The following is a 15,608-nucleotide window of genomic DNA, read 5'->3' as shown; positions in this document are numbered from 1 at the left end:
CTGTTTTATCTGATTATAAATGTGATATGGGTTCTCTATAGCAAATTTAGAATTCTCCCAAAAGTAATCATTGTTAATGATTTATTTTTCTATTTTTAATATTTTCATCCTATAAGCACAGTGATGATATCTCATACATATATGTTCCTGTTCTTATCTCTAGAGTCTGTGAGTTCGAGACCAGCTTGGTCTGCCAAGAGAATTCCAGGACAGCCAAGGTTACACAGAAAAACCTTGTCCTGGAAAAAAAAAAAAAAAAAAAAGAATGGGGGGAGGGAGACTCACCAGCCAGATACTGAGGAAGAAACAGGTGCCAGGACTGAAAAGAGATAAAGAACCAGGTGGCATTTACATAGATTAGTATAAATGGGTTAATTTAAGTTATACAAACTAGTTAGGAACAAGCCTAAGCTAAGGCCAAGCTTTCATATTAATAAACCATCTCCGTGTCATTACTTGGGCAGCTGGCAGGTCAAGACAGTTCGACAAGAGATAGCATTCCCTTTGCACTTTGAACCTGACAGGAAAACCCAGCATAATCTCTTGATCTCAGCATCCTTAACTTAATTGTATCTGCCAAGGACCTTGTTTAAATTAGGACACGTCCTTGTGTTTGCAAGGCAAGATCTTTCCTGATTAAGCCATGTCCTCAGCCCTTAATATCAGAGTTCTGAATTACACTAATAAATGTCTTCGGGACACTTGGTCTTTCCTGGAGCCCCACAACAAGCTCCATCTTTGCAGAACATTATCCACACCTCGTCCTTTGAAAGTTGTCAGTAGAAAATGCCTGACGTCCATGTTTGGCCTCAAGGTTGAGTCTAACTGCTTCCCATGCTAGAAGTACCTGGACATTCCCGCCGCAGCCCTCCTCAGCACAGCCACCCTGTCACCTCCCCATGCCACCTTCCTGGAGCCTTTGGGAAGAGTCCTGTCAGACTTTCCCTTTCTAGCCTCCAGAACCATGACAGAATAAATAGTGTTTTCCCAGGTTTGTGGTAATGTGCCGCAGCAGTCCTAGGAAACAAACCCGAACAACACACAAACGTTTGTGACAGTCAGCTTTTCATCACCACAACAAGTCCCCAAGAGAAATGACTCAGATGGCAAAGAACAACTGGGGCTCATGGTTTCAGCCTATGGTTGGCTCAACCGGGGCTCCTGGCCCGAAGCTTCTGAGGTGAAACCGAACGCCATGGTGTGAGTGAGCAGCTTGGGCTCTATAGTTACTTTTCTGAAGTTGTGATCAAATATGCCGACAAGAGCAACCTAAGGGAGAGAGGGTTTGTTTGAGCTCCTGATTCAAGGGTAAAGTCCTTCGTGACAGGGTGACATAGTTAAACCTTGTCTCAAACAAACAAACAAAACAAAAGAATGGAGCTGGAGAGATGGCTCAGCAGGTGTAAGCATTTGCTGCTTTGCCAGAGTACTCAGGTTCAGTTGCCTGCACCCATGTGTGTGTGTGTGTGTGTGTGTGTGTGTGTGTGTGTGTGTGTGTGTGTATAACATATAAGTATGTCTTATGTAGGTAATTTAAAAGGCATATAACGATAATAAATATAGCTATTTGTATTTTTGGTTGAATACATTTATAATTACATTTAGTTTTATTTCATTCCATTTGGGGGCTGGGGATTGAACCTAGGGCCTTGGACATGCTAAGCAAGTGCTGTACCACTGAGCTGCACCCCCAGCCCCAAACCGCACCTCTGAAGGGAGCACTGTGTCCATAAAGCTGCTGACCAACAAACAACTGTGGAAAGGAAGCTTAAATATCCTGAGTGGTTTATGGAGGCCGGCTCGGTGTTAATCAGCTATCTCCTAGTTAGTTGCTTTTCCTTTTTACATGTCACTCAGGTGATGAATGTAATGTGGCATGGACAGGGAACTCCGCGCTAGCGGGATCATAAATCTCACGCCAGCGTTAGCCAATAAGTAGGGTATGTGTGTTGCTGTTAAGTCTGCATCCACTAATGAAGAGGCTGGCCGCAGGTTATTGTCTACAGTTTCATATATATTGAAATAACAGCACTTCCAGGGCTCAAAGGCTGCCCTTCCCTACCGCGTCTGGATCAGGGACTGGCAGGTGCCGGAAGCGGCAGAGAAAGGAAAGTGCTGTTGTAGGATCACTGTACCGCCTCAAGCTAATTAAAGAACAAACAATGTCTATAGAACTGGAAGGGCACCAAAATGCCTTCCAGTCACAAAAGATAAGGCCTTGAAAGCTAAGTGGTAAAGAGGACCAGATTCTTACGGCTTCTAAGATCTAAGCCAGCTCTCTCATGGGCAAAAGAGTATGTTTTAAATGATATCTCTTGAAGTGCGTGCGCGCGTGCATGCGTGCGTGTGTGTATGCGCGCCCGCGTGCTTGTTTTCCTCCCATCCAAACACTACAGAGCTGAGCCCTTCACTGTCTACCCATGGCAGCTCTGCATGGAAGTGGGCTGCACATGGCCCGGATGCCGCTCTGCGAGGCTTGATCACCGCAGCCAGCCGAGGAAGGAGGGCAGGAGGGCTCAAACAGTGCTGACGTCTTACATTTACAATGCAGATCCTCAAGACATGAGAGGCATCCTCTCACCTGTCACAGGGATTCTAAGAATGACTCTAAACCTGAGGACACAGCTCCCCTCCTCTTTGTGAAGAATCAGTGGCCACCAGCTTCTGTGTGGGTGGCAGGGAGGAGAGAGGACATGGCCAGGGGGTGGCGGGTGGGGTCGGGGGAACCTAGCTCTCTGCAAGGTTCCAGAATGAAGTCTGGGCCCAGGGTGACTCAGCTTTGAAGATATGCAACCTTTGTTCATGGAGCCATCTCACTAGCCTGAGGGTTTTTTTTGTTGTTGTTGTTTTGTTTTGTTTTTAAGGTTTTTGGTTTTTTGGGGTTGTTGTTTCATTTTGGGGTTTTTTTTTTTTTTATCATTTTGGTAGGCAGAATTCTAAGATACTTCAAGATTCCTGGCCCTTTGGTGTAGACACACTTTATCCCAGTTACTTGCTCCAATGAGAATCTTGGTGGTCGTATATTCTAAACAGAATTTAGATCCCAGGTGTGATGGCACCTGCCTGTAATCCTGTGCTCAGGCAGCTCAAGTTAGGGATCTTTGGGAGTTTGAGGCCACCCTAGACTACACACAGAGACCCAAAGTTAAGAATAACTGCCGTAAATACTAATACTAATACTAATACTAATAATAATAATAATAATAACTATTATTATTATTATTATTATTATTATTATTATTATTATTTTTAAAAAGAATAACTGCTGTAGCTGGGTGTGGTGGCACACACCTTTAATCCTAGCACTCGGGAGGCAGAGGCAGGCAGATCTCTGTGAGTTCAAGGCCAGCCTGGCCTACAATGCGAGTCTGGGATTGCCAAGGCTAACACAGAGAGAGACCCTGTCTGGAAAAACAAACAAACAAACAAACAAGCAAAACAAAATAAAACAAAGAATAACCGCCATTTTAAGTTCCAATCCATATTCTTCTGCTTTATAACCAGATATAAAAGTATCCTTTGAAAAAAATAAAAAAATAAAAGTATCCTTTAGTGTGCCTTTTAGTTTACTTATTAAACAATGAAAGTAAGTAGGTGTTTCTGATATCTTATTTAACTTCTCCCAAACTTTCAGGATGGAAGTCAAGTATTTCTTGTTTTCTTTTCTATTTCTCCATAAACTTTCTGTTGTATGTATATTGATTTCAGAACTCTTAGTCTATTGGCACAGATGTAAAACGGGATTTGTTCACCCCAGCTCAGATATAGGCAATAACAAAGTAGAGTAAATAGGAAAACTCTGTGTGATGAATTTACCCAGTGAAATAAGTGTTTATCATGACCCGCTAAAACATTCCTACAAGATGGGCAAAAGCTTAATCTCATCAAAGAAAATCAATCAAAAAAATTAAACCGCAACAGCAATGTTTCTATTTTTGAATTGTAATTGGCAAAACCGGGTGACTGAATTTTCTTCTGCTCTGCCTTGAGACTCAGGCTTTTCTTTTCTTTTTCTGTGTTAATCAATGAAGCTTAGCTTCTAATTAATGTTGAAGTATCTAGACCTTTGAGCCCCTTGAATAAAGGTATTGTTAAAACACGAACCTGTTTGCTTGTTTCTTTTTTGTCTCCAGTAATTGGATACATTTTAGCTGTGGTGTGTGAAAGGCCAAGGTTTTTACTATCAGATATTCCCAAGGAAGGGACTAGGTGAGGCACTTATTTGAAAAAGAAAAAAAAAAAAAAAAAAAAGGAAAAAAAAATCAATGAAATAGCACCTCCTAGTGGTAGAACACTGGAGTTATTAGTAGGTATAGTGAAAATCTGGCTGAGCCGGTTAAAAGTGTAAAATCATTTTTGCTTAAATTAGAACAAGTTAATAGAACATCTCAGAATAATCATTCAAAGTGGGTTATTGGGGTTCCTTGAATGTCAAAGCAAAAATCAATATTAATTTTCAACATATAGGAAGTGAAGATTTCCCTAATACAAGTAGCAAAGTGATCTCAGCAGCAGCCGTTTGCACCCAGCTGCCATGGGGCACAAGGGAAAGCAGTTGACTCTTTAGGTAATGGGGTAATTGTAGACATCCACATGGCCTTTTAGAACCACCGGCTCATTAGCATGAGGACCCAGCACCATCTGTGCAGCTGGCCATATTTTATAGGAAATTGCGAACGCTCCAGAAGTTAGGTGAGTGGTAAGGTCAATATCTGAGTGTCATTGTTTCCTGTAACCCTGTCATTGAGCTCCTTGTGGCCAGCCATACAGAATGCACCCCATCCTACAACTCTCGTGTTTACTAAATAGATGGCTGTACGCTGGGCCATTGCTGTAAGAATTCTGCAGCCAGCCTGCTTTGGAGTTTTTTATTGTTTTGTTTTTTGTTTTTTTCCAGACAGGGTTTCTCTGTGTAGCCCTGGCTGTCCTGGACTCGCTTTGTAGACCAGGCTGGCCTAGAACTCACAGCGATCTGCCTGCCTCTGCCTCCCAAGTGCTGGGATTAAAGGTGTGCGCCACCACGCACACCCGGCTTACTGGAAGTATATTTTGGAAATGATACCTGACCTTGAACTCTTGAGCTTGCTTTTCCTTCCCTGCCAAATGCTGGGATTCTCATGGGCTTCTTCCCTCCCTTCAAGGGTTTATTTCTTCTCCTGTACAAGAATTCACTGGGTAGGGGGAGGCCACGCTCTGATCTACAGTCTTTCAGGAATCAAAGTAGACAGGGACTGTTACAATACATTTTGTCTGTTCGGCCGAGGGACTCTGCCCTGTTTAATGATGGTTCGCCAATGCCCGGTGCCGTTACATTCCGACATCCTGCCAAATGGAACCCAGACACATGGCCACTACCCATCTATCTGTAAGGGAGACAACCTGAGGCATCTGTGTGCCTAGTGGAAATGTGGGCATGAAGTTGGCATCACAGATTGACACATGTGAAGTGAGGACTCCAGGCTGACTGGCTTACAGAGGGGCGGGGCGTCTGCCAAGAGAGAATACCCAAGCACAGGGCAGACAGCGAGCTACCCTGAGCTGTCCCAAATGACAAGAGTGAAGCTGGTGGCGAAATGGATCGACTCATTTAGGGCTAAGGGGCTTGGGCAAAGCATTCTGGTCAGTTGCTTGTTTAATTCAAAAAGTTCTTGGTGTCAACCTTCTGGCCTTGAAGAACACACTTCCTCCTTGCGTGGTCACGTGACTAGTTCTGGTCAATGGCAAGAGTGACAGCATTTCTTCCAGGCAGAGTTTTTTGTTAATGTGAGGCTCTCTAGAGGACTCTCTTCCTTTGCCATTTGCCAGTGACCAACAATGTTCCAGAGAGATTCCCCTCCATTAGCCTAGGACCTGCAGGAAGACAGATAAGTGACATTTGGCTCCCATGCATCATCTTGACCTGAGACACCGATAATGTTTTTAATTAATTTATTAAATTTTATTTAAAATATATGTGTGTTGTACAGCAGGTGCCTTTACCTGCTGAGCCATCACACTGGTCAAGAAACTGATTTTTTTTTTTTTTTTTTTTTTTTGCTTTTCGAGACAGGGTTTCTCTGTTATCTTAGCCATCTTGGACTTGCCTTGTAGACCAGGCTGGCCTCAAATTCACAGCAATCCACCTGCCTCTGCCTCCCAGGTGCTGAAATTAAAGGCGTGCGCCACCACGCCCGGCTGAAATTGATTTTACTTTAATTGATTAATTTATTCTTTTGATATTTTAAGACAGGGTTCCTCCGTGTAGCCCCGGCTGCCTAGAATGTACTCTATAGACCAGGCTGGCCTTGAACTCAGAGATCCGATTGCCTCGGCCTCCCGAGTGCTGGGATTAAAAGCATGTGCCACCCAGCCGGGCGTGGTGGCGCACGCCTATAATCCCAGCACTCGGGAGGCCGAGGCAGGTGGATCGCTGTGAGTTCAAGGCCAGCCTGGTCTACAAAGTGGGTCCAGGACAGCCAAGGCTACACAGAGAAACCCTGTCTCGAAAAACCAAAAATTAAAAAAAAAAAAAAAAGCATGTGCCACCACCGGCCAAAACTGGTATTTTTAAGTTTCATAATTCTGCTGTGTAAACTAGTTTATTCTGCCTGATAGGCGCTTTTTCAGTCCAGAGGTCTTAGACTGCTAACAAGACAAACCACCCACCCGACAGCCAAAAGGCCCTCGCCTATCATAGGTCATTAGTTCTAAGAACTAAGCAATCATGTTCCTCAACAGAATGTGTAAAGCCAGGCCTGGTGCTTAAGAATCCCAGCACTTGAGGGTCAGAGGAGAAGGAGTCAGTGCAAAGAGTTCAAGGTTAGCTATGGCTACATATCACAACCCTGCCTCCAAAAGATGGAGAGGGAAGGGGGTGGGTTGGAAGGGAGAAAGAGGCTAAGGATGTGGCTCAGTGCCCACCTGGAACGCACAAAGCCCGCAGTTCCATCCCTAGGCACCTATAATCCCAGCATTTAGCTACATGGCAAATCTGAGGCCAACCTGGGTACCTGAGACCATCTCATAAAGAGTTTGTACATTATTGCCCCAGTACAAACCAAGGAGACGTGCAATGGGCATTGGATTGCTGTAATTAACTTATTTTCTGAGATAGCATCTCGTGCATCCCAGGCTGGCCTCCAACTTACTGTATAGCCAAGAATGGCCTTGAACTTTTGATTCTATTGTTTCTACCTCCCAAGTAATGAGCTTATAGGCCCGTGGGCCACCACAGCCAGGTTTTGAGTTTTGGCTTTTTTTTTTTTTTTTTTTTTTTAGGATAGAACTTTGTGCATGCTAGGCAAGCACTCTACGGACTAAGCTACATCCGCAACCTTATTTTAAATACTGATAACAATCAACTCTCAGTGGAACCCTAGATACGCGCTATTCCTTAAAGGATCATTCATTTGCAGACAATTTCAAGCTACAAAGTGCTGAAGAGAGATATTAAGGGCAGATTAGTACCCAATCAGAGTCATGCCTCCAATCCCAGAAGATCAGGAAGGGAACCGCGGAGGGACTTGTGGGGAGTTTTCTAAAGCGTTTTTTAAATTTTTATCTAGGGAGCAATTTGGGCTACCCACTGTCTTCTGGGCTTTCTGAAACTGACTCCCCCTGTCTCAGACCTGAGGGCCTCTTTCATGTGGATAGTTTGAAGGAGCCTCTTCACACCTGTCGCCTGTGTGCCAGCGCTACACTATTTCCCCATCTGTGTAAGCCTCCTTTGAGTTTCACCCCGAGTAATCTGACACAGAGTTACAAGGAAGGAGGGGACCATGGCCCTTTATACATCACTCCCTTGCGGTGAAATGAGAGGCTGGTTCCCTTCAGCAGCATACATAGGAAGAGCCCCTGTTCGCCGCCTTAGCCAAAGCTTGCCAATAAGTAAAGTCCTTGCGGGAAGGCCCTTTGTTTTACTCACCTGTGAGTAGATGATACATAAAACCTGCCTTGGAGAGCCAGGTGTGGTGGCCCACAGCAGCACTCGGGGAGGCAGAGGCAGGTGGATCTCTGTGAGTTCGAGGCCAGCCTGGTCTACAAAGCAAGTCCAGGACAGCCAAGGCTACACAGAGAAACCCTGTCTTGAAAAACCAAAACATACAAACAAACAAAGGAATCTGCTTTGGAGTTGAGCAGTTGCTGGCATGAACATCGGTTCTGCCACTTAATAACTAGGTATCCTTGGGCAGGTAGGCTCCCTAATGCAGCCTCACAGCCTATAAAACAGGGATACAAATAAACGCCCACTCCTTTGATTTCAGGAAGCTAAATGAAACTGTGCTGTGAGAAGCTGCTAATGTATTTCCAGTGGCCTAAGTGCTTGGAGAAGAGTCTGTGGGCTCCCAAGATACTGTCCTTTTTGTCAAGAGCTACAAGCTCAGTACTCTGTGACTGTGTCAAAGGCAGTTTTTAAGAATTCCTTTGCCAGAAGATGCCAACGCTATAAAAGTTGTACAGGGTTTACCCCAGAAGAACTGGCTTTCATTTTATCTGTAGTGTTTGAATGTTTACATGTATTAAAATTTAAAATAAGCATATTCTGAAGGAGAAAACATGTTTAGCCAGCAGCGCTACCAGCTTATTTGCTGAGCCTTTCAATTCTTTCAGATACTGCAAAAGCAAGGACAAGAAAACTCTACTTAGCCGGTGCATGCCTTTAATCCCAGCACTCGGGAGGTAGAGGCAGGGGGATCACTGTGAGTTCGAGGCCAGCCTGGTCTACAAAGTGAGTTTGGGACAGACAAGGCTACACAGAGAAACCTTGTCTGGGGAAAAAAAAAAAAAACGAAAACAAAAACCTTAGTTATTACACCTGTTAATACGGCAGCCCTTCCCACACGAGCCTGTGGGAAGACTCAAAGGTTAAATTATCTTTTCACACGGGACTTTCAGATTAGCTCCCACGCCCCAGCGTCATACCCGCTGATCCTTTGGGCGAGCAGTTTATCTACACTGCCCGCCAGCCCGCCCGGGGCAAGTAAAGCTTAGAGAGGAACCCAGGCGCGGGCGGGGCTGGGCCAGGCCAGGCGGACTCTCTGCCCGGACTTAGTGGTTCTCGGTGGGGCGGGCCCCAAGCCTCGGCCTCGCCTCCGCCCGCCACCCGCCGTTTCCCGGCCGCCGCGCCGGGCGACACCGCCGCCGCCGCCGCCAGCATGCTGCAGAAGCGGGAGAAGGTGCTGCTGCTGAGGACCTTCCAGGGCCGGACGCTGCGGATCGTGCGCGAGCACTACCTGCGGCCCAGCGTGCCCTGCAACAGCCCGCTGTGTCCGCAGCCCGCCGCCTGCCGCAACGGTCAGGGCCGGGATGGACCGGGGAGGCCGGGGCCGGGGGAGCGAGGGAGGCCGGGGCCTGACGTAGCGAGGGCTGCCGAGCGCCAGCGAAGGGAGCCGGGACCTAAGGGGCGAGGGCGGCTCTGGCCTGGCGTCAAGGACCGAGCCGGAGCCTCGCGGGGCCGTGCGGGAGCGAGCAAGGCAGCCAGGGCCTGGCGGAACCCGGGCAGCCCGGAAGACCGCCGCCCGGGGCGACCTCCGTGTCCCGTCGTCCCTCCTGCTGGTTGGAAGTAGGCGGCACCGGTCTCAGGACTCGCCGACTGCGACGGCCGGGTCAAAAGGGAGCCCAGCCCACCCCAAGAGCCTGCAGGGACCCGGTGCTTCGGTTTTTTCCCAAGCGACCTAAGGGGGTAGGCGCCTCCCCCTCTCCGCCCGCATCTCGGTGACGGCGGCGGAGGAAGCCGAGGGTCCCACCCCAGAGTGGCTGCTGCTCCAGAGCGCACTGCTGGACGTTTGACATTGCCTGCTCGGCTCCTCTGTACACTCTCTCCAGCATTGTCAGACGGGCCACCACGCCACCATGGCACTTCAGAGTTGAGCTGGGGACTGCCGTAGGCCAGGCCACACACACACACCCCTTTCAGGCTGCAGGCTTGCCCCTTACTACTCTTAGTGATAGATGAGCGCGAGGGGTCTTTTCAGAATATATATGTTTGAGGTCACAGCTGGACCAAACAGCTGTCAGTTCAGTGGAAGCCCTGCCACTGACCATAGGATTGCACATCTTTGGAATTTTGGGGTACATACGAGTGTTCAACACACACATACACCCACATACATATACACACGCCTGCACACTCTGGAGCATACATATGTGCGCATATATGTATACTTGCATGTCGATGTAGGTTTATAATGGATATGTAAATATCCAGTCAGTGATGAGTTCATGGAAATTTAGTGTCTTCCCAGGATGTACCTGTTTTTAAAATATCAGCCATCCTCTCTCGAAGTACTACTAGCTACAGCATAAACCATGTTAGGCTTGTATTTAATCACAGCTGAGAGAGGGAGAGGGCGGCAGTGAATCTACCCTGAACTTTTGGGCCACTAACCGAAGTAGATTTGTCTTGTCTTTTAAAAACTTCAAGGTGAAATTAAGATGAGAAGTTATTTTGCGCACCGGGGGCACTGTGACATTGAAATAGTCATAAACTAGGTTTGAAAATGTTACCTAATCGCTTCCACTCTGAATTATGTTTCAGATGGGAAGCTCTTGTCTGCCGAAGTGACTCATTATGTGATCCCAGACTGGAAAGTTGTCCAGGATTACCTTGAGGTCCTCGAGTTCTCCGAGTTGAGGGGAATTATTTTCATGCAAACGGCTTGTCAAGCTGTGCAGCATCAGAGAGGCCGGAGGTATCTGTTTTGTATTATTTATTTATTTATTTATGGTACAGGTTCCCCCACCCCCTTTAGAAAAGGTCCTTTGTTGAAGGGGAAGAGGAGGAATTCATTATTTTGTCAGAAAGGGAGGATTTTTAAAAACTAATTTGGTATTCTCTTTGCAAGTGAGGAATGCAGTAACATTTTATATGTGTGCATCAACACCTGGCCAAAATATCTGACTATAGATCAATAAACTGCAATGTCCCCAGGATGGAGGTATTTAAGATTCTATGGTGAATTGGCTTCTGATTTACATTTTTATACATAGCACATTATTCCTTCTTCTTATTTTTGCTAATAATGTATATTATTTAATCTTCTTATTTATAGATATATTGTTTCAGGAGCATTCTTCTCTTGAGAAAAAGAATACTTTTAAATCTTATCTTCCTTTATTGTGGATGCAGATTGTGCTTACAGTGATTTATTCAATGAAATTAAAAAATAGCTCATTCTTATTTTTAGATTAGTCCTCTAACTATGAGCCACAGTAATTGTATTTGCTGAACAAAACATTTCTAATTGAACCAGTTTAAAATCCTTGCCTTGTACCTAAATGAAAGAGTAACTGCCCCTTTCTGTGAAAAATACCTTAAAATACAGTTTTGCTTCGTTTAACATTTGGGAACTAAGACTATGAGGCTAGCATGTTAGAATCATATATTCGAACCCTCAACACCCCCAGTTATTTAACAAGCAGAAATGGTATTTATTCTGTTTTTGAGATGTTTTGGTTTCTTCAGACTTTGGTAGTAAAAGATAAAGTTTTCTTTATTTGTATATGAAAATGATAAATTGTCCTTATGCTCAGTTCAGAAAAATATAGATTAGCCGGAATGGGCATTGGGTTTTATTTTTTTCCAAATTGAGTATTCTAAAATGAGCTTGAAGTTGATTTTATTCAGACACAGAGATATAAATGTTTACACACATCCAGGTTTAAACACTGCTGCAGGTGTCATATTTCAATTTCTTTTACTAAAATCAATTTGTTGTTACCTTTCAGAAGATGGCTTACACACTGCAAGCCTCTGCAACCTCTGTTTTCTAAAATGTTTTTAATACTAGGGTTGTTTTTGAAAACCAATTCCTGGGACAACCGAAAGCAAACAGTTAGGATTTAAGGGTCCTCCCTCCGGAATGTTCAGTAGTTAGCTTGATCAAGAGCTCCTGGCTGCTGGGTCTTGCTGTGCCTTACCTTGTGTCCTAGTACTCTCTGTGAGAAAGCCAGGGGTGAGGCGTGGGGAAGTCGCCCTGCCACCCCCATGCTTCCTTAGATGAGCGCTTCGTCAGCTTGCACTCTTGGTGGCTTTAACAGGGAAGCCAAGCACCCGGATGTAGGCTCCCTCCAACATTGCAAGATCTGTTTCTAGCAGAAAATGTTCTCCTGGTTCCCTGATAGCCAGGCATGGTGGCAGCCACCTGCAGTCCCAGGAACTGTAAAGTAGAAAGGTCAGGAGTCCTAGGTTAGCCTCGGTTATTCAGGAAGCTTGAATCCAGTGTAGACTCTATGAGCCTCTGTCTTAACAAACAAACATGCGTAACTGTATTGGTATTTAGCTGTAAATCTATTTTAGCCTTCCTGTCTAAGTACTTAATAAACCTTAAGACCAAATGAGACCTTTAATTTAATAAACAGCACATTATTATAAAACTGTAAATGTATTACAGAAGTCCCTTGGTTTATAAAAGGAATTAGTCTTAGGGCCCCAGGGCTACCAAAATCTGCAGCTGCTCAAGTTCCAGATATAAAATGGCATTAGGAGAGGTGGAGAGATGGTACAGTGGTTAAGACCAGTTGTCACTCTTGCAGAGGAGCCAAGTCTGATCCCCTCAGCTACAGGGTGGTTTACAGCTACCTAAAATTAGACTCCAGTTCCACGGGGCCCAGTGCCTCTTCTGACCTTGGTGGGCACCAAGCAATTTCATAAAACATACACCTACATTCAGGCAAAACAGTCACACATTAAAATGAATAAATGTAATTTTAAAAAATTTAAGAACAAATCAATAAACAAAATGACACTGGGCCAACAAAGTGGCTCAGTATGTAAAGGAGCTTGCCACCAAGCCTGATGACCTTAGTTCAATCCTCCGTGTCCACATGGTGGAAGGAGAAAGCCTGCTCTCAAACTGTCCTCTGACCTCCACATGTGCACTATGACATGCCCATCTTCCTCCTAAAAGATAAGGATAATAAAAGTTGGCAGGTTTTTGTTTTATTTTGTTTTGTTTTGAGACAGGATTTCTCTGTGTAGTCTTGGCTGTCCTGGACTCACTTTGTAGACTAGACTGGCCTTGAACTCACAGTGATCCGCCTGCCTCTGCCTCTGCCTCCGAGTGCTGGGATTAAAGGCATGTGCCACCACACCCGGCTTAAACGTTGTTTTAATAGCATGGTATTTGCATATAACCTTCACTGGTCATCCTTTAGGCTCTGAATCAGCTCTAGGTTACTAAAATATCTAACTCAGCCCAGGTGCTGGCAAAACTGTTGTCGTACTGCAATTGTATGAGGAACAAAGACAGGGAAATGCATCCATTCTTCCTCCAGCCCAGTCTTTTATTTCTAGATGTTTTCCATCTGTAAATGAAGTACCCTCAGGTATGGAACATGAGTGCACAGGGGCTGGCTCTCAGGTAATGTGTTATTCTAATGAAATGAAATCTCCAGAGTTGCATTTAGCAACAGAGAGATATAACCTGCGATCCTGTTGTGTGGTTTTATATTTTGATCTCAGGAATACCAATGCAGAGAATGCCTGTTCTCATAAATAAACTGCAGAGAACAACGGAATAAAGTCAAGTCTTTGATTGTTCAGGATAATCACACATCTGTCACCTAGCAATCCTCAAATGCTTATTTAATGAAGGGACACTTGGTGACTCAGCGAGGCTCTCCCCACATCCATGCACTCAGATGTGCGCGTGTTCATCCAAATGTTTATCCGGAGACTGCTAGGACTGAGAACACAGCAGTAAACAATGGTAGATCCAGCCCTGAGAGAGGACAGACAAGCTCAGATAGTCTCACAAACAGATGTAGAGCCACATCTGTGGCAGGTGTTCTGAGGTCCCCGGACATGGCTGTAGCACAGCCCCAGCCAACCAGGGAGCAACGAAGGGCTTTACTGAATGAGCTGCCTAAACCAAGCGCTTAAGGACAAGGAGGAGGAGACCAGGCAATGGGAAAAAGCTTTCTAGAACTAGGAGACTTCTGGCCCAAGCATCCATGAGGAGATGTGGCAAGCTCAAGGAACTGAAAGGACACTTGGTCAACTGGAAGGTCCCATGGGCTTTGGGGATGCCAAGGAAGGGTTCAGGGTCGCATGGCATCAGGTTCCTGTTGTAAAAAGATTTCTGGATTTGTTTGAAAAGAGTCCTGAAGCCAGGCATGGTGGCGCATGCCTTTAATCCCAGCACTCAGGAGGCAGAAGCAGAGGCAGGCAGATCGCTGTGAGTTCGAGGCCAGCCTGGTCTACAGAGCGAGTCCAGGACAGCCAAGGATACGCAGAGAGACCCTGTCTCGGAAAACCAAAAAAAAATAAATTTAAATTTAAAAATATTGAAAAAAGAAAAGAGTGCTGGAGGAAAGAAAGCTGGAGGCTGTGGCTGTGATAGATGAAGTGTTATATTAGCCTGTTCTGCATTATTATAACAAAACGTTCAGCTGCATTACTTTTCTCCTTTGTTGAAAGCCACCAGCAACTCCTCCGGGACTCTACCTGATGACCTTTGAATCCTAACCACTTCCCAGAATCACCACTTTTATGCACAGGAATTTGATTGACTTTCCACACTGAATATCTCACAAGGGGGATGAAATCTCAATGCACCAGAGAACACATTCAAACCATCCCCAAACTATAGTGAGGATACTGGCAGCTTAGACACTGGCAGAAATGGGTGCTCTCAAGACCTATTCAGTAGGTAGGAATCAATAACATTTCCTAAGTATGTAACCATGGGAACTGGAGGTACATCCGTAACCATGGGAACTGGAAGTACATCCATATTGAAACTGAAAACACTGGAGATATTCCTAGTGGATTCGTTTTCCTTTTAGATTTTTATTATTTGTGTGTATGTGTGTATGTAATGTAATATGTGTGCTGTAAGTGTGTGAGCAGAGGTCAGAGGACAACCTTTGGGATGTACTGCAGGATCCAGGGATTGCACTCAGGTTATCAGTCCTGCAGTACAAGTTATTTTATCTACTGAGCTCTCTCACTGGTCCAGCGACTTAATTTATGATGGCTAGACAGTAGCAACACCCCAAGTGACCTTCAATTGGTAACGTTTAAGAAAACATGGTATATCCATTAAATAGAATATTATTCGGCTATAAAAAGGACTGAACATGTTACCACTTGGGTGAACCTTGAAAACATTGTGCTAAATGAAAGAAGCCAGCTGTGTGTGTGTGTGTGTGTGTGTGTGTGTGTGTGTGTGTGTGTGTTTAAAGCCTGATAACCTGAATTCAGTCCCTGGTACCTACATGGTGGAAGGAGCAAACTAACTCCTATAGGTTGTCTCCTGACACTCACATGTGTCCTATGCTATGCACAGGCTCACACACAGACATATAAGCATACTAATTAAATCAACTAGTCTATAAAGCGAGTCTAGGAGAGCCAAAAACTACACAGAGAGACCTTGTCTCAAAAAACCAAAAATAAATAAATTAGTTAATTAAATTAAAAAATAAAAAATTCAGTGTTAGCAGATGGCTCAGCAGGTAAAGGCACTTGTCACCAAGCCTGAGACCTGAGGTCAGTCTCTGGGACACAGATGCTAGAAGGAGAAAACCGGCTCCTGTATGTTATCCTCTGACCTCTTTTTTTTTTTAAGATTTATTTATTTATTACATATACAGTGTTCTGTCTGCATGTATACCTGCACATCAGA

At 45.0% G+C, this 15,608-nt stretch overlaps 1 protein-coding gene across 4 annotated transcripts in view; it reads left to right on the top strand.

Moving 5' to 3' along the window:
* The first annotated feature begins 8,907 nt into the window (after nucleotides 1-8,907).
* Nucleotides 8,908-15,608, top strand: part of DIS3L (DIS3 like exosome 3'-5' exoribonuclease) — a 36,912-nt gene continuing 30,211 nt past the window's right edge. For 2 of the 4 annotated variants that reach the window (XM_084783873.1, XM_084783875.1), the window contains exons 1-2: nucleotides 8,908-9,273; nucleotides 10,517-10,670. In XM_084783873.1, the coding sequence (XP_084639999.1) occupies nucleotides 9,135-9,273; nucleotides 10,517-10,670 (293 nt within the window). In that variant the 5' untranslated portion in view covers nucleotides 8,908-9,134. Of the gene's footprint in view, nucleotides 9,274-9,642; nucleotides 9,662-10,516; nucleotides 10,671-15,608 lie in introns of those variants that run through there. The other 2 variants (XM_084783872.1, XM_084783874.1) reach the window with 2 other exon arrangements.

The sequence above is a fragment of the Acomys minous genome (genome assembly GCF_964271855.1).
Source record: "Acomys minous genome assembly, chromosome: 5".
Taxonomy (NCBI): domain Eukaryota; kingdom Metazoa; phylum Chordata; class Mammalia; order Rodentia; family Muridae; genus Acomys; species Acomys minous.
The sequence above is the reverse complement of the archived record's forward strand: the minus strand, read 5'-3'. Positions and strand labels throughout refer to the sequence as shown.